An 18,173-nucleotide genomic window follows, 5' to 3' on the forward strand; every position below is an offset into this window, starting at 1 on the left:
CAAGGTGAATACTATGTATTTCCATATATGAAAGATAAGATTTATTGTTAAGATAAGTTAGTTACCCAGAACTGAACTCTAGCTTCACTTGAAAAATCACAATTAGATATAGGACTTCTGTGATTAGCCAGACTATTGCAAATTATCATTATTTATAAAATTATGGAAGTTTATGAAAAATAATATTTTGGTCTTTCAGCATTTCACCCAAACTTTATTTGTTTATATCAGTGTGATTTCGTACTCCACATTTTCACTTTGAGCTTCATGAACCTGAAATTTGTTCTGAAAGTCCGTCAAAATATTATATGTAAGTACTTTAATATACTTATTCATAGAGCCATGGTGATTCATTTTTTGTATGATGCTCATTGCAACCCTGTGATAAATGAATGAGAGGCTTTCATTTTTCAAGATTTCTTTTTTATAGCCTCAATTTGTCAGCCTGCTAAATCAAACAATTCTAAGTAAACAAATATATTCTCTAAAAGAAAGAGTTGCCTGAAAGCCTTGTTAAAGTGACAAGAAACCGAAATATCCTGCAAAGGATGGTTTCTTCAGCTACAAGTAAAAATTCCGTGAAATAACCTTCTGTTAAGATGTCATGTTATATCAAGTTGCAGGATGTTTTTTCTTTTTGTTAAATTTCCTTCTATTTATGCGTATGCACAGACTGCAGATATTTTATCAAAAATGCTACTCAAGAGTGCATTGTTAGTAACGGTAGAAAATCTCATTTTTTGGAAGTGTTAGCTAAATAAATTATTAAAACCTGCTCCAGTGTGGATTCCTCTGCACAGGCCACAGTTCCTGCCAGGAGTCCACTCCTGCATGGGCTTGCCCCAGTTCTGATGTTACCTTCAGGGCATACCCACCTGCACCAGTGTGGCATCCTCCACAGGTTGTCCCCTCCACAGGGACAACCAGTGTCACCAGCCCTCTCCTTTTTCTCTGGCCTTGGTGTCTGCAGGCCTGTTTCTCTCACATTTTTTAATTTCTCTCTCAAAGCTGCCACAAGGAGTTTTTTACCCTTTCTGAAATATGTTATCACTGAGGTGCTACCAGTATTGTTGGTTGGCTCAGGTTTCACCAGCGGGAGGCCTGTCTCAAAGACAGTTGAAACTTTCTCTAGCATTGGGGCAGCTCCTGATGTCTTCGCACAGAAGCCACACAAAACCTTAGAACATAAACCAAATATATGCTATGAGTTAAAATTTTTAGAAGCCTCCTTCACTTTCTTTTTCCTTAGTTTCCAATCCCTTTTTAGCAGCTCTAGCCTTGGTTACATACACAAAATCTTAATATGTCCTTTAAATCAGGTGACACTTTCCTTTCCTTTTTTTTGTGTACAAGCCAGGAACACTGTAACCAGAAGAATTTCTTTTTTTTTTTTTTTTTTTTTTTCTTTTTTTTTTTTTTTCAGGTGAGAAGTATCTGTCTTTTTCTTTAGAAAAAAAAATGAGCTAATAATATAATTTCTTGGTATATGATTTGAAGTTTCTGAAATAATGATATGAAAAAATAATACTTTTAAACATTTTTTGATATCTTCTAATGGACACTTACCTAAAGCATCATTTTAGTGTTTAAATCTCAGGCAGGATAATCTAGTCTTCCCCAAGAAAAAACAAATTTTTTCTACAGAGGCTTCCTCTGCTGAGATTCATTCAAAGTCTTGTGAAAATGATGGATTGAAAAATCCTCCATATAAAACTTAGACTCACTTAGCTTATAAGGAAAATATAGAAAATATGAAACTCAGAATGTCATGTTGGCCCTGTCTCTTAGTCTGTTTCACAAAGTAAGTGCCTAATGGGACAGAAGAAAGGAAAATAGAGTAGTGACAGTCCTCTGACACATTCTCTTCTTCCTCTGCCCTCCCTCTAAAATTTACCTGGTAGCTTGACCAACTGCTCAGTGGGCATAAACTTTGGAGCTTAGTCTTCTTTGGCTTAGAACATGTTCTTTCTGTTGATGGCTATGGTATAACCAGAAGTGTAAGTCATGGATGCCAGGGTAAAAAGAAACCTGACTCACATTTTGCAGCAGGAAGAAGCAGAATCTTATTTCGTTGAAAGATGTAAGTATATTCACAGTCTATAGAACAGAAACTGGCAGATGAGATCAAGATCCTAAGCCTGTTCTTCCCTTGCCACCACCTCACTAAGAATGCCTTTATTACCACTGAAACCAAATCCCTTTTGTCTGTTCAGTCACCCTTGCAAACATACCTACCAGTGTAAAGAAGAGGAGAAATGATAAGGGAAAAGCTATTGCAATGTGACCCAGAAATACCCTGCAAACTGAAGGAATCCAGTGCTTTTCCTCAAACTGAAGAGCGCCTGTGTTTCATATGGCATAATCACTCACATCAGTTACCTGCTATGAAAAATACTGGCATTGAATCTATGTTTTCAACCTTCTTAAGCACTTTTTAGGAGTTATTCACTGCAGCCTGCACTGCAGAAAAGCTAAGTGATAGGCAGTTCTGCAGCCAAAACAGATACCTCGGAGAATGAATGCATGCCTGTTGTTACATTCCTAAGATGTTTTCATCTTAAATGGAAAAGAACTTTAATATAGTCCTCTACAGGTTAGTCAGCATTAGAAAAAGAGCAGATTGTAGAACTTGTAGAGAATTGGGACAACGTGACACTTAAGTTCTTGCATTGGCAGTATTTTCATGGACTGAACACTTTTCCTCTTTCATGTGAAAACCTTACTACCTTGCAGACATATTCCTATATTACATGTGTTTCCAGCCTTTAATGCTTACAGAATTAACCAGTTGACAGAATTCATCCTTTTATAAAGCTGCCTTATAAGAACTATTTTGAAGTAAAATCAAATATGGAAAGATTAAAAGTGCAATAAACTTACATTCTTTTGACTTTTGAGAACTCAAAGTTCATAAAATATATATATGACTAAAAACAGTAGGTTAAAGATTAAGTGCCATGTAGACTGTAATTTTTAAAAAATTGAATTTCACAGAAGTGATAGCATCTATTTAATAAAAATATAATATTCTGTATGCTATTTTGTAGTAGGCATTGATTTCTGTTTCAAGGAATCAGAACAGAATCAATGAAAAAATACCTAATAATTTTCATTTATATTGAAGTTATTGATGTTAAAGGGAGGATGAAGTAGAATTTTAAAACAAATGATAATAGAAATGTTTAAAATACACTCTTAATAGAGAAAGAAACATATCTTGGCAATAGTAATTCAGTCTTATTAGTCTTTTATGCCATCATAGCTGTTGTTACTAAAATAAACTATTTCATACATTTGATTGCAGCCATCAGAGTGGTCATATTAAATAGAAGTCATCCAACCAAATGTAGGCAAAATATACCAATAAACAAACTAAATTAAAATTTGGGCCTCTACATTTGAGTTAGTCATCCTAGATTATCTTGATAGCAAATGGAAACACAGACAAATATACAGATTGCTGGGTATCTCATCCTATTATATATTATTCTATTAAATATACTGCCTTATTTCTCTTCATTAGCTACAAAGATAGCCTACAATGACTAGCTCAAATGTAGATATCTCTGTGTTGACACCTAAGAGTCGATTCAGTTGCTAAAATTAGACATTTAATGCTATTTAAGATGCTGTAGGGTGCTGAAGACATCTGCAGAAAGCTGGCAGATATGACAAAGGACTTATAAGAGACCTGTTGTGTTCTAGTTTAGTAGCTGGAGGTAAGGAGAGGTAAACTAGCACATCTCAATGATAATAATACAAATCCCAGCCCTTCTGTCATGAAAAAAAAAAAAAAAAAAAAAAAAGAGAGACAGAGATTGTAAGACCGTAGATAGTTTTATTATTCAAATATCCAGATAAAAAAACATTGATTTCAACTCTTTTTTTCCTGTTTAAAAGCTGGGAGTAGGTTTTTGTTGAAGAATGAGTTATCTGAAAGTGCCCCAAGGTATGCACATGTCATCTGGGATCTAAAAATACAATGTAGCCAATGGAACTGTACTTCAGCAGACCCTAGTGAGTTATTCAGCTCATCTTGAAGTAGACCCTTAGGATTTCATTCAGTTGCCCCACCCAGGTATTTGGTACCTTCCAGGACAACTGATTTACCCAAAATAATTGATACAAAGCCAGCAGCTTTAAACCCAGGCATCCAGGGAGCATGTGGGTCCTTCTGGACAGGCAACTGAAAGCCTGGCAAGATGCCCTGGAACAAGTCAAATGACAATAGACGCCTCCACGTGGCAAATTAAGCTCTCAATGACCATTTAGTGGGCCCTCCTCTTCGTGAAAAAGAATAAGAGGGAAGGGGGAAGAGGGAATAAGAGAAAGAAAAGGGAAAAGAACACCTTATTTGTACCGTTTCTTCGCACGTTTTCTGCTTTCAACTCAATCACTTTTCTCCTGAAATGACCCTTCTGTTTGAAACAAACCAAACAAAAACAACAACAAAGCATCCAGAAAACAAACCTACAAAAAACTTTTTTCTATTTATTTTCTGAGAAGGATTTGTTCTTCAAGACAGTTGTCATTTTCTGGGTTTTGTTTGTTTGTTTGTTTTGTTAATAGTCTTTATACTAAAAAGGTTTGCATGCTTTCTAGAGTTACGGATTTCTTCTGTTTACCTGGCATTTTAATTATTTTATGAGGAAGGGTTTTGTATATTTCATTTATTTTGTATTAGAAATCTGAATGCTCTTCACTCTTCATAGTATATGCTCACAGTCACCAAAGTTTCTTTATGGAAAAATTTGAGATACAAAACATATTCAAAATTCATAGAGAAGTTTAAAAGAATTTAGAAAGGAACTGATTCACTGAGGAAGCATAAGTAAGAAATAAAAGCAGTAAAGATGCACTTCTATTTCTCCAACTTAATTCTGCTATGTTCATAGTAAGAACAGAAGGATTTCCGTCTTGTGTCTGGTCCATGGAATTTGTGGCATACAGGTCAAAGTCATAGGAAAAAATAGTACAATACGTGGCTTTCGTTCATAGTTGGGAGATAATCTCGACTCTTTAATTATATCTTTGTACTTCTGAAAGCTGAATAGTGGGGTAGGGTACAGTTTTTTGTCCCTTTCAAAATTATAGGAGAAAACAGTTTTTGCTAGCCTTTTTTAGCTTTTGTAAAGGGTACAAAAAGGGTACAAAGAGGGTACAAAGAGTGCACATCAGATGTAGAAAGCACATTCATTTGACCTTTTAACCACAAAGTAGAAGAGTGACATAATAAGGCAAGAACATCCAAGGAAAAGTTTTTAATCTCACTGAAAACTCCACTATTCACAATGTATCAATAAAACCATGTAACTGAGAAATACCTAGTCATTCTACTCTTTTTGCCCCTTTCAGAATTTAATTTCTTATTTTTTAAAAAAGAGGGTAATACTTTATTGTTTTGGAACAGGCTGCCCAGGGGGCTTGTGGAGTCTCCTACTCTGGAGACATTCAAAACCTGCCCGGACACACTCCTGTGTAACCTCATCTGGGTGTTCCTGCTCTGGCAGGGGGATTGGACAAGATGATCTTTTGAGGTCCCTTCCAATCCCTGACATTCTGTGATTGTGATTTTTTTGTGCATATATTATAAGCACAAATATTACAAGTGTATATTTTCAGAATGTGCTGGAACAAGAGAAGATGAAGTAAAACTCCAACTTACTCAAATTGGTACCAACACTTTATTGCAGATTTCCTTTGTCTGAGAAAGTCGGTGACTTCATAAAATAATTCCCACAACATGAGTCCCTTTGTATAAGATTTACTCAGTCTCAGGTGAACAGACTGTCCTACATTTCTACAAGGAGATCACCCACAGGGAGCACGATTAATGCAAGCTTGTGAAAAGAAAATGTGGTAAAGAATAAAACATCAGCAAATAATATATATCCCTTATTCCTCAGAATAAGTTATTTATTTCCACTAAGGGAATTTCCCAACATGTCTGAATAACTGATTTTGGTTTTTTGTTAGTAATTTAAATGCAGAACAGACTTATGCAAAGATCTAAAATTGCTTTCCTTTGAAATGTCAAGTTTTATAATTATTAATGGTCTTAACGCTTGAAACTTTACTAATCTTCTTTCATTAGGATTTCTGTTTCAAATGTATAAGCATTATAACAAAGTTTAACAGGAAAAACGGCAGCCTCACTGAGCTGTGTTGATTTTGTTTGTCATTGTAAGACAAGAAGTTTCAAATTACTGGACTGCAGTTCTATGTTTTATAAATAATATACATTTTGACTAATGAAAATGTAAAGGGAAATTATTATGGCATTTGTTTTCTGACAGATTTTAATTTTTTTTAATGAAACATATTATTTTAAGAATCATAATGTTTAACAAATTTTACATGGGTTTTACAGGTAGCTTAGATCAAATAATTAGTGCTTCTTTTTTCAATTTCTTTTTGATGTTCCTATTACTGTCAAAAGTTTAAGAAAGCTCTACCGTCACATATGCTTTATAAATTCCCAGGTTATATGTCCTTGAGCATCTAAACTGTTTGTTTTCTCAAAGGATTATAAATTGCTGTAGCTAAACATTTTATGACGAGAGAAGTACAAAATGAGGTAACATTTTCTGAACGAGACTGACTGTATGTCAAGATGATTATTATCTAGCTGGTGAATAAGGAGAGATAACATATTTGGGCTATGCTATCTGTTAACTTATTATTAAACAAAGTTAATTTTTATAATTGCCAGATATTGTCCTTAAAAAATAAATATTTTTTTACTTCTGAGGATTCACAACAGGGTTTCAGTTAACTTTTTATTAGGAAGCCTGAAAGAGATATCTGTAAGCATTCTGGAACTAGTTCTTGGAATATTAACATCCAAGAAAAAGTATTCTTATTTTGCAACTCATTTAACAGTTACTGCAGATTTATATTAATATGTAGATCTTACCGATTATTTCATGGTTAAGACAAATTCAGTTGCTTGCAGGGTTTTTTGGCTTGAATAAAATAGTGTTCTTTCTAGGAATCTGTTGTCTTAATGAACTTTACAGTGATTTAGATTCCTAAGGTATTCCTGAATACTAAATTTATGCTTTTTTGAGAGTATCATACATCCCAACATTGAGAATTTACGATATGTAGTCTCTCATGTGAATTCTTACCCTGCTCAGGATGTACTATGTGGAATACTCATTGCTTCAGTACTTTCTCTATATTCAAAATATTTTCATAAACACACATAATTTATACAAATGAAAATCTTCTTTCCTCTGTCATAGATTCAAGCATTTGGTCTTAATTTGAAATTGTTGGGAATATATGTCTCTCCATCTAATTTATAATACTTTTTTAAGTAAAATGTCACAGTCAAAATGTCCTTTGGGTGTGGGGGTATAGTGGAATGAGAGCAAGAAATAAGAGTAGAAAAGAGAGGAGGATTTGTGGAGAAATCATGTATCTTCCACCAGCACAGAAAACTTAGCAAAAAGATGGTTAATTAATGAAAACTGAAAGAATGTTTAAGCACAATTTTTCCTAGCACTGTTTTAAAAGTGAATAAATCAGCAAGGTAGATGGGTAGAAGAGGAATATATTAGCATTACTGAATGGCTCTGATGGCTGTGAACTTCTAAAAAATTTTACTGACTATGTTTAAAAAAAGATTCTATTTAGCATATTGGCATAAAAATGTAATGTCTTCTGAAGAGGAAACCTAAAGATTTTATAAAGGAATTCTATCACAAAAAATATGAAATTTGGCAGATAATTTTTATTTTTTTTAATTATTACTAAATACCAAGTTAAATAGTTAAATGACTAAGGGATAACTGAAGTATTCAATATTATATAAAATTCGGTGAATTTTTTCTTATTTCCCAAAAGAAATGCATACAGCCATGCAAGCTTAATGGATCTGTAAATTCCCTGTGCAAAAAACCCCCACTGTAAACCTTGAAATACAGCCTTCACAAGTGGTGATTAAATACTTCAATCATTTAAGAATATTTCGTTTCAGTTATTGTAAAAGAACAGTTCAGTAGAAATATCCACTTAAAATATGAAATGAAACATTTGTAAAACCTTGTGTTAACATGTATGATTCTAATTAACCATTTTGAGGTAAAACACTGAAATCCCACAGATTTAAGCAGTGTGAACAAAGCAAAAAGAAAACAAAGTTTCTGAAATCTTGAGTTATCTGATGCCTCTTTCACATGGAATGATGTGTCAGATCAAAGTATGGCAATGTATTAGTGAATATAAGTCTAAGAAACCACCAGAAGAAAAGAAATTTTAGGCCTATGTCACAATAGGAAAGGAATGAGGAAGTGTCTTCAGATAGAAGTTAAACCTTCAGGTATCTAGATATTTTTTTGTCCCAAGACAAAGGTATTTTTTTCAAACAACATTCATGGACTTTGCTGCAATTTAAGATCGTGATTTGTAGAAATACAGGTCATGAATTTGAGTGTATGGATGATCAGGAAAACAAAGTCATTCTTTGTTTAAAAGATACAAATCTGGCTTGTAATAGTAAAGAAGAGGTATCAAATGAGAATGGGTGATATGAAGAATAAAACTAAGGATCCTGTGGTGCTACTCAGACAGAGACCTCAATATCAGAACTGATATTTAGGAAAGCAAACTGGAAAATACAATGCCAAACCTTAAGCTGCTTAGTTATGTGGAATACCAATCATGCTGAGGTTTTCTACTGAAAACTTTGCCAGAGGCTTATTCACTGTGCTGTGTAGGAAGTGATCACCTAAGTGTTCAAGCTCGCTTGAAATCCTCAGAAGAGGCATCCTCCCAACTAAATCTCATGGAAGTCATGACTCGCTCTGGACAATTGTAGAACAATCTGTATTAGTCGTTACACATTTACTGCTTCTCTAGTAAGTTTGTGGCTGGATAGCTCATTAGAAAGTGATAGTGGGGTTAGATGGGTTGGATACATTGGTCCCATGCAGTAGCTGTTGTTGTGCACCAGGTTTCCTGCTGCTTCCTGGTTGTAGCTGAGTAACTATGTGTATGGCATGCAGAGTGTGCCAAGACGGAAAGGAAGAGGAGGTAGGCTCAGATAACACGTCTGCATTGTCATAAACCGAATTAAAATATCCAAAATAAACCAGAGAGCTCCCTTTACACAGCCTAAAATATATAAATTGCTGGTTTTGATTCAACAAGCAAGCGTGGATAACTCTTATTCAACCTGAGCTGCCAGAGGCATCTCAAAGCTTTCTGCAAGGAACTGTATCAGGAATCTCAAAAAGGTCTTATATTTAAAAAAAAAAAAAAAAAATATTATTTTTTATTGTGTATAGCGACTGTGTAGATGAAGGAAACTGATCTTGAAAATTAATTTGGGAGTTTAATGAGGTCTTAATTATGTAACTAGTTTACAACTAAGTTTAAGAGGCCTAATCTGCCAATTTCACTGAAGAAATCGTCTAAGTTCATAAGCACTTTCTTATCTTTGCTGACTTTTGTAGGACTATTAAGACAGTCTTTTGAGGATTTTCTTTTAAATAGTTTCCTAAAATATAGATTCAAATAGGCCTCTAGGTTAAGCAGATGTTTCCCTCAGTTCAAAATGAAATGGCTGAAGCTGAGATTCTGGTGAGAAAATTGCCATGTTGTTCAATGATATTTAAAACATTTAAGCTTTCAAATATTCTGCCATTATTCCAGATTTCTGAATTAATTGTTGTGTTAAGAAAACTAAAGTAAAAGAAATGAAAAAGAGACAAAATTAAACCAAAACCCCTCACAAAGATATAACCATGTTCCTTTACATGTTTACATGGATTTGAATTTTGACAACTAGCCATGATGCTACAATATACTGCTCAGGAGTTGTTTTTCAGAGGTAAGAAAAATATCTCCTCACAATGGAAATTTTCACAAAAATTAAAATAGACAATTTATTTTTCTTTCTTTCATGTAAGTTTCAGTCTTCATTGAAATGAACTTGTTTATTCTTGAGGACTTATGCACTAGGACCAACATATATCATTTAATTCTGCATAATGCTTTTATCGACATCAGAAGTGATGGAAGATGGCTTCCTCAGTATACATTGTTCTGATATCAACAAATAGAAAGCATTATATTTTAGTTAACTTCTAAATTTTAAAACCACACCTTCATTTCCATAGTAATTAAATCACTATTTCTAATGTTGCTGTCCAGACAGTTTCATAACAAGAGAGAATGTTATCTTGTCCCCTACCAGGGCTTATCAAATAGTTATGTAAAGTTAGGAAAAGCCCACCAGTTACATTTTTAACATGTAACATCACATTTTTTAAACACAATAAATGAACAAAACGATCAATATTTCCTTAAATAGGACAATTCCCCACTTAAACTCCCATTTTTTCTATATTTGTGTATACCTGGATGACTTCTGGCAATATACTTACATATCTCAGTAAAAATTCAACATAAAACATCACCTGTTCTTTTAGATAAACCTTCTGTTTTCCTCTTTGAATGCAGTCACATATGGTAAATTAGATTAACATGGAAAGTAATAAAATCTGTGATAAAATATAATATCAAAATATGGAACTTCACAATGGAATGGTAATGTACTTAATTTTGTTAATTTCTGCATGAGAAGAGGGAGGACTGGACATTAAAATTGTTTTTGTTGGAAGCATTTGAATGTCCTCTTTTGGGCATGTGTATTTAAGCTATAAGTTTGGACCATCTTTTCATACCAATGGCCACAGTAAACCAGTCACTGTTAAACAATCTAAAAAAAAAATCCTCAACACTTCTTCTTTCTGGAAATTAATTGCCTCAAAGTAGGAAAGAAAATAGTAAAAAAAAAAAAAAAAAATAAAAATCAAGCATCAGAAAAACAAAACCAAAACACGAGTGCCCAAGGTCATATAAAGAAAAAAGAAGTGATGGTCCTATTGTCCGAGGAGGTAGTTTGTGGTCTGCAGAACTCTTTCAGATGTTCAGAGTAGTTTTGCCTTTACAGAAATTGTTGTTGTTTTTCAAGCTATGACTCTTTGTGTGCAAACACTAGTAGAGAACCACTCAATTTCTTTAAGAAAGGAGATCTGCTCCTTCCTTAACTGTTGCCTGGCAACCAGGAGCTAAATCCTGATTTCTACATCCCTGGCAAGCCCCCGTGACTGCCCTGCAGGGAAATGGCTTTTTATAAGGGCAACTTTACCATTTTTCATCCGCAGCTTCAAGAGCATTCAAGTGTACAGGATTGAACTAAGATGTTCTTCCAGCAAACAAAGAAGCTACAGGTCTTACTAAAAATGCTACTTCTTCCCCACTGTGAAGCAAAATGGCTGAAAAGGAAGGTGGAATAACCCAGTTTTTAGTGCCTTGATTTTTAAGTATGCCTTTTTACACAGACATACTTCTCAAGTTAGTCATTTCAGATTCCTTCACATCAAGCACAGAACTAAGCATAATGTCAGCAATTTATAAACTTTAACATGCAAATTGCAAGAAATGTATAAATTCTACTGGCGCCTACAATGACAGTGATTTTCTTCCTGTTTATTAGGATCTTCTCCCTTCAGTCATTCATAACTCTATACTGCTGTTGAGATAAGAAATAGTACTTTTATATCAAGATGTCTTTTCCATCTATAAACATTCTGAGTTTGTGAAAAAAAAGAACAGTCTGTACCATGACAAAAAGGGAGCTGGCAGAAGATTTGTGAAGACCACTAGCATAAGTTAAAGGTGCAGCATGTGACTCACAGAATCACAGAATCACAGAATCGACTGGGTTGGAAAAGACCTCAGAGATCATCGAGTCCAACCCTTGGTCCAACTCTAGTCTGTTTACTAGATCATGGCACTAAGTGCCATGTCCAACCTCACTTTAAAAACCTCCAGGGACGGTGAGTCCATCACCTCCCTGGGCAGGCCATTCCAATGCCTGACCACTCTCTCTGTAAATAATTTCTTTACAGACTCCTGCACACTGCACTCCTGTCTGAAACAGTCCTGGGCTTATGTCCTACAGCCAGGGTTGCTTCTTAACAATAGCCACATCTCTTGAAATTGGACTTTGCAAAGAAAGGGAGGGGAAAAGAAAGGAAGAGTAAGAAAAAGGCTATAAACCCCTTTTCAAACTTTTAACTACTAAACTTAGAGCTGTACATCACTGTGTTTCTTGCTTCTTGTGTTGTTCCATTTCTTCTAAATATTTCTATTCCTTTACAATAGCATTCCTATATACTGTATATCCAAAGACACAAACAGCATTGAAGCTAAATCACATGCTGAAACTGAAGTTTTTAATCTTAATTTTAATAATTCAGAATTTGCTAAAACAATTCTTTCAAGCACACTGTCAACTAGAACTTAGTGGCTGATCATATTGGTGACTTATTATTAAAATCTTATCTTTTACTGTAAGGGCCTTTCACATGAGTTTTGTAAGTAATATGGATCAAATAATCATTGCTCCTTTTTCAATCTGTTTTTTACATTTTTTTTTACTATCAAATAATTTGACAAAAAAATATTGAGTGTATGGGATCCTGTAGTCTGTGTGTATTCATTCAGTATTGGACTAAAAAAGCATGAGTTTAGTTATAGATACAGTAAGTAAAGTAAAATGTTATATGGGTGTTTGTGTTTTTTTGGCTGATTGGTTGTGTGGTTGTTTTTTTTTTTTACTGTAAAGGTTTTAATTATTACTAATGGCATTATTAGGTGTTTAGTCTACTTACTGTTTTAGTAATAAATAGAAAAAGAGCAGCATGTAAAATACATATTTAAAGTTATTATGAAAACCTCCAATATTCTCAAAGAAATAACAAATATAATCCTGAGAAACAGGTACATTTGCTCCATAATACTTGAAAGTTTCAGTCTTGTTCTTCTCCTTATTTCTTACAAACTGGTATGAAGATTCAATATGGCATGCCATTTATTTAGATGGTATTATGTTACAATTAAAAACTTGAAAATCTAACCTCCTAGCTGATCAAACCAGGAATAAAACACATTTATTTTCAGCAGGGATGCATCTAATATGTAAATCAGTAAGCCTAAGGAATCTCCCTTCCCGCTGTAATAGTCTGTTTGGTTGTGCATTCTTAGCAGTTTTCTCACATTGAAAATCATATTTCATGCTACACTTCAGACCAAGCAAGCTTATAAAACAGTTGCTGAAAACTTTCTACTTTAATATAAGCATAACTATTTTGTTCTTATTACAGCTATATAAATCTACCTTCTGCTTAGCCACCTGTAGAAAATTGCACCTAGAGTTATGCAGAATGTTTGCACTGAACCTTGAAGACATGTAATCTAAGACCTAGATTGAAACTCAAAATGCTTCTAGTCTTTGACTGCAAAAGTTTGTAAACAGTACTTGAAGACCTAAGGGTATTCTGTCAAACAACAGCAACTAAAAAACAGGGGTACACATCTGACAGCAAGAAATGAAGCATATAATATCTTTTATCTTTCTGCAATTAGATTTCTCTTGCAAAAGCTATTACCTCTTTTGCATACACAAGGAGAGACTTTATTTCTTTTCTTCTTTTTCTTTTTTTTGGTTGTTGTTTGACTTTTTATATTTTTGTTTGGGGATTTTGTTAGGTTAGTTTGTTTTGGTTTGGTGTTGTTTACTTGTTTGTTTCTTTATTTGTTTGTTTTTTCTTTATTCTATTTCACTCTATGTATCAGCAATTGGAAGTGTTCATAGAGACTTGGAGTCTCAAACAACAGCTCGGTACTTGCTCTCAAACAGAAAAAAAGTCAAAACAAGAAGTCATAGAAAGTGGCCCAGAGCCAGATATGTGTGCCAGCTTTACCATCACATACTCCTTTTTACCTTAGGCAGGGTGGCTTGTGATGTCTAAATAGCATGATTTGAAAGAAGAGGGTCAGTCAAGAGATTATCACAGAAATAGCGTAATCTAAGAAAAGAAGCTGTTTGCCTTTTCTCTTTCAAAGTATTGGGCAAGTGATGGCTGAGTGATTTCCTCATATGAAATTGAGAATGGATGTCTCCTTGAGGAGATACAGTGGCTGAGTGGCTTCTTTGTTACTTTAGTACAGGGTAAGAAGACACTCAAAGTTCATTGTGTTAAAGATTATTTCTTCTGTGTCTTCATCTGTAGGTTTAAGTCTGAGATAGGTATATTACACCTTTTTATTCTTTCAAAATCATATTACTGAGTTATACTGCTTAGTTGCTTACATAATATTTCATAGTCACATCATTCATATTCATATAATATTGTGTATTTCACCCAGATATAGATAAAGTTACCTCTGAAAGACAACTGCTAGGTCTTGACTCCTGAAGCTTCTCTGTTTTGGCCTGTATTCTCATACTCTGTAGACATTGAAAGAGTGTGAAAGACGATGCTTAGGTCCTGACCCTACAGGAATGTAGCCATTTCACCTGGACGTTCACAGTTGGTTTGTAAGGCAAATTCAGATTGTCATGGTGAGCAGACGACGTTTTAGATTCAGCTGTCATCCTGAAATAAAAAAAAACCCTGAATTTACTATCACGACATTGCCATGCCTTCACAGAAAATAATTTCAGGCTGTAAAGGGAAAGCTGACTGAATAAACATGGTATGATGAGATTTAAGGTGTTTGCTGAGTCTTGTCTCAAGGTAGGATAACGTGAAATGCTACAGCAGCAACTATGTTGGGTCATCCGGAGGGTGCTCACCATATTTGAAAAAGATAGGATGCAAGGGAATGGCAGGAAGATATGCCAGGGGAGGTTTAGGCTGGACACAAAGAAAAGTTTATTCACCCAGAGGGTGGTGGAGCACTGGAACGGGCTCCCCAAGGATGTAGCCATGGCCCCAAGCCTAACAGTATTCAAGAGTATTTAGACAATTCCCTCAGGCACATGGTGTGAATTCTGGAGTTGTCCTATACAGGGATGGGAATTGGACTTAATGATCCTTGCAGGTCCCTTCCAAATCAAGATGCTCTATGATTCTATATTTTTTGAATTACAGCTGGCGAGAGGGGTCAAGGACAGCAAAAAGAACTTTTTCAAATACATAGCAGATAAAACTAATACCAGAGACAATGTAGGCCCACTGATGAATGGGGTGGGTGCCCTGGTGGCAGAAGATACAGAGAAGGCAGAATTACTGAATGCCTTCTTTGTCTCTGTCTACTCTGCCGGAGGCTGTCCTGGGGAGCCCTGTACCCCTGAGACCCTGGATGAAGCCAGGTCAATGGAGGAGTTTGCTTTAGTAGATGAGGACTGGGTTAGGGAGCAATTAAATAGTCTGGACATCCATAAATCCATGGGTCCAGATGGGATGCATCCGCGAGTGCTGAGGGAGCTGGCTGAAGTCATTGCTAGACCGCTCTCCATCATCTTTGCCAAGTCTTGGGAAACGGGAGAGGTGCCCGAGGACTGGAGGAAAGCAAATGTCACTCCAGTCTTTAAAAAGGGCAAGAAGGAGGACCCAGATGATTATAGACCGGTCAGCCTCACCTCTGTCCCTGGGAAAGTAATGGAACAGCTTATCTTTGGTGCCATCTCAAGGCATATCAAGGAGAAGAGGATTATTAGAGGCAGTCAGCATGGCTTTACCAAGGGTAAATCATGCTTGACCAACCTCATAGCCTTTTATGAGAATATAACAAGGTGGATGGATGATGGTAGAGCGGTGGATGTGGTCTACCTTGACTTCAGTAAAGCCTTTGACATAGTCTACCACAGCATCCTCACAGCTAAGTTGAGGAGGTGTGGTCTAGACAATAGAGTAGTGAGGTGGGTTACAAACTGGCTTAAGGAGAGAAGACAGAGAGTGGTAGTCAATGGTGCGGAGTCTAGTTGGAGGCCAGTATCTAGTGAAGTGCCTCAGGGGTCAGTACTGGGGCCAGTATTATTCAATACATTCATTAATGATTTAGATGATGGAGCCAGGCTTTTCTCGGTGGCAAACAATGATAGGACAAGGGGTAATGGGATCAAGCTGGAACACAAGAGGTTCCACTTAAATTTGAGAAGAAACCTCTTCTCAGTGAGGGTGACAGAGCCTGGCCCAGGCTGCCCAGGGGGGTTGTGGAGTCTCCTTCCCTGGAGACATTCAAAACCCACCTGGACATGTTCCTGTGTGACCTCATCTAGGCATTCCTGCTCCAGCAGGGAGATTGGACTGGATGATCTTCTGAGGTCCCTTCCAATCCCAAACATACTGTGAACTGCTGGGGAGAGTCCAGTGCATCCTCGAAGATGCTGAAGGGAGTGGAGCATCTCCCGTGTGAGGAAAGGCTGAGGGAGCTGGGGCTTTGGAGCTTGGAGAAGAGGAGACTGAGGCGTGACTCATTCATGTTTACAGATATATAAAGGGGGAGTGTCAGGAGGATGGAGCCAGGATCTTCTCGGTGACAACCAGTGACAGGACAAATGGTAATGGGTACAAACTGGAACACAGGAAGTTCCACTTAAATGTGAGAAGAAACTTCTCAGTGAGGGTGCCAGAGCCTGGCCCAGGCTGCCCAGGGAGGTTGTGTAGTCTCCTCTGCAGACATTGCAACCCGCCTGGACACCTTCCTGTGTAACCTCATCTGTGTGTTCCTGCTCCATGGGGGGATTGCACCAGGGCCCTTCCAACCCCTGACATTCTGGGATTCTATGGATCATCCTCCCTTCGTTTTGCAGGTGCTCAGAAAGAATTTACCGTGTCGTTGGTTAACGATGGGTGTGTCTTTTGTAAGTGAATCACGGTGTGCATGAATTGAGCAGCTTCTCTTCACTCTCCATTCCCAGCTGCGCTCTCGCGGGCAGTCCTGCTGAGGCCGATGCCCAACGAGGATATTGACGTCAGCAACTTAGAAGTGCTGGAAAAATCCCGCAGTTTCAGTCGGTCCTTGAGGCTGGCGGAGAAGGAGCAGGGAGCCGCGCTGGGGGCAGACGGCCCGGCAGCACAGCAGCCCCAGACAGGTACTCGCCCAAGGAGCTGCGCCGTGCGGGGTTTTGCTGCTGGAGGTCAAGAAAGCTGTTGCTGGGCCTGCATTTTGCCCCAAACTGCGCCCTGTAAAGAGCTGATGAGGGTTTTGGCACAAGGTTGGCCCTTTCCTGATGTAGAGGTTTGCAGCAAATAACCCAGTTTGGCTGCAGAGCAGCCGCACAGACCAGAGCTGCTTCTCGGCTGGGAAAGCGCTGGGTCTGGGGGTGCAATGACCTGGCAGAGGAGGCGGCAGACGCGTGGAGGTGCTGAGGGAAGGCAGAGGTGTAGATTCGAGTCTGTGCTGTCTTGGAGTTTGCGTCTCTTTCACAGCCTCTCTAACGCTCTGCAGGCATTTTGTGTTTGGGTGTTTTGGGTATTGGAATTTATCACGTATGTGATTTTTTCACCCCTGTCTGAAGAGCCAAAGACTGACATCAGCCTGCCACGTGAGAAGCTGCTGTGGGCAAAGGAAATCAAGGCAAGAAAGAAGATCCCGAGGGAGAAGCGTCAGAATGCAGAGATGGAAAGCGCAGTGCGGCTCCGGACAGGTCTGAGTCCCGCCACATCCTCCCTGCCTCGGGCGTGCTGGGTCCCCCGGTGTCCCCTCCAGTGTTTCCCTCTCCTCGCAGTGCTGATCCCCCTCAACGAGGTCAGAGCTGAGTGGGAGAAGAGCAGCGGCCCCTTCCACAAGCAGCGCGTGGCCGAGCACTGCGCGGTGTTTCGTGACTTGTTCCGAGGGGCCACGTTCCCCCCGGGTCACCTTGAGGGTGGAGTACAGCCAGGAAGACGAGCACGCTGTGCCGGTCTGCTATAGGAACATGGTGACTCCGTCAGAGGAGTGTGGGGGGAGCAGGGCTCAGCCTTGGCCCCACGGGAAGCCTCTGTGGTTTTCTCAGACACTCCTGATGGGCATTGTCTGCCCCGGGGGATTTTGTTTAGAAGGGTATTTCCTCTGTGATGATCCAAACTTGTTTCTTGGACGTGATAAAGACAGAGTTTTGCAACAGGATGGCTGTCTGTCAGCAGGCTGATGTTTCTTAAGGCTCTGGGGGCTCTCAGGTGGAGCTGGATGACTTGGTGTCGTGGCCATGCCTGGTCTGTGCTGGGTCCTGGCCGTGCCCGGTTCGTGTTCTTTGCCATGGAAATCATGACCTGGTCTTAATGGAATCTGTAGTTTCAGTGATTGACATTCTGTTTGTGTTCCTCATTCAGGCTTCCAGTTCCCCCGCAGTGTCATCTGAGGCAGATAAAGGCTCCCTGTGGACT

The 18,173-nt window shown here is 37.8% G+C and overlaps 1 protein-coding gene across 1 annotated transcript; it reads left to right on the plus strand.

The window, feature by feature from the left end:
• Window positions 1-16,758: 16,758 nt before the first annotated feature.
• LOC308053104 (large ribosomal subunit protein mL38-like) lies at window positions 16,759-17,938 on the plus strand (the record flags this gene model as incomplete). Its single annotated transcript, XM_080363878.1, is given in 5 exon segments — window positions 16,759-16,847; window positions 16,849-16,900; window positions 17,329-17,455; window positions 17,537-17,660; window positions 17,662-17,938. Coding segments are annotated over 5 exon segments (669 nt in total).
• Between the last annotated feature and the right edge of the window lie 235 nt (window positions 17,939-18,173).

Source organism: Nesoenas mayeri, assembly GCF_963082525.1.
Source record: "Nesoenas mayeri genome assembly, chromosome: 1".
In the NCBI taxonomy this organism is placed as follows: domain Eukaryota; kingdom Metazoa; phylum Chordata; class Aves; order Columbiformes; family Columbidae; genus Nesoenas; species Nesoenas mayeri.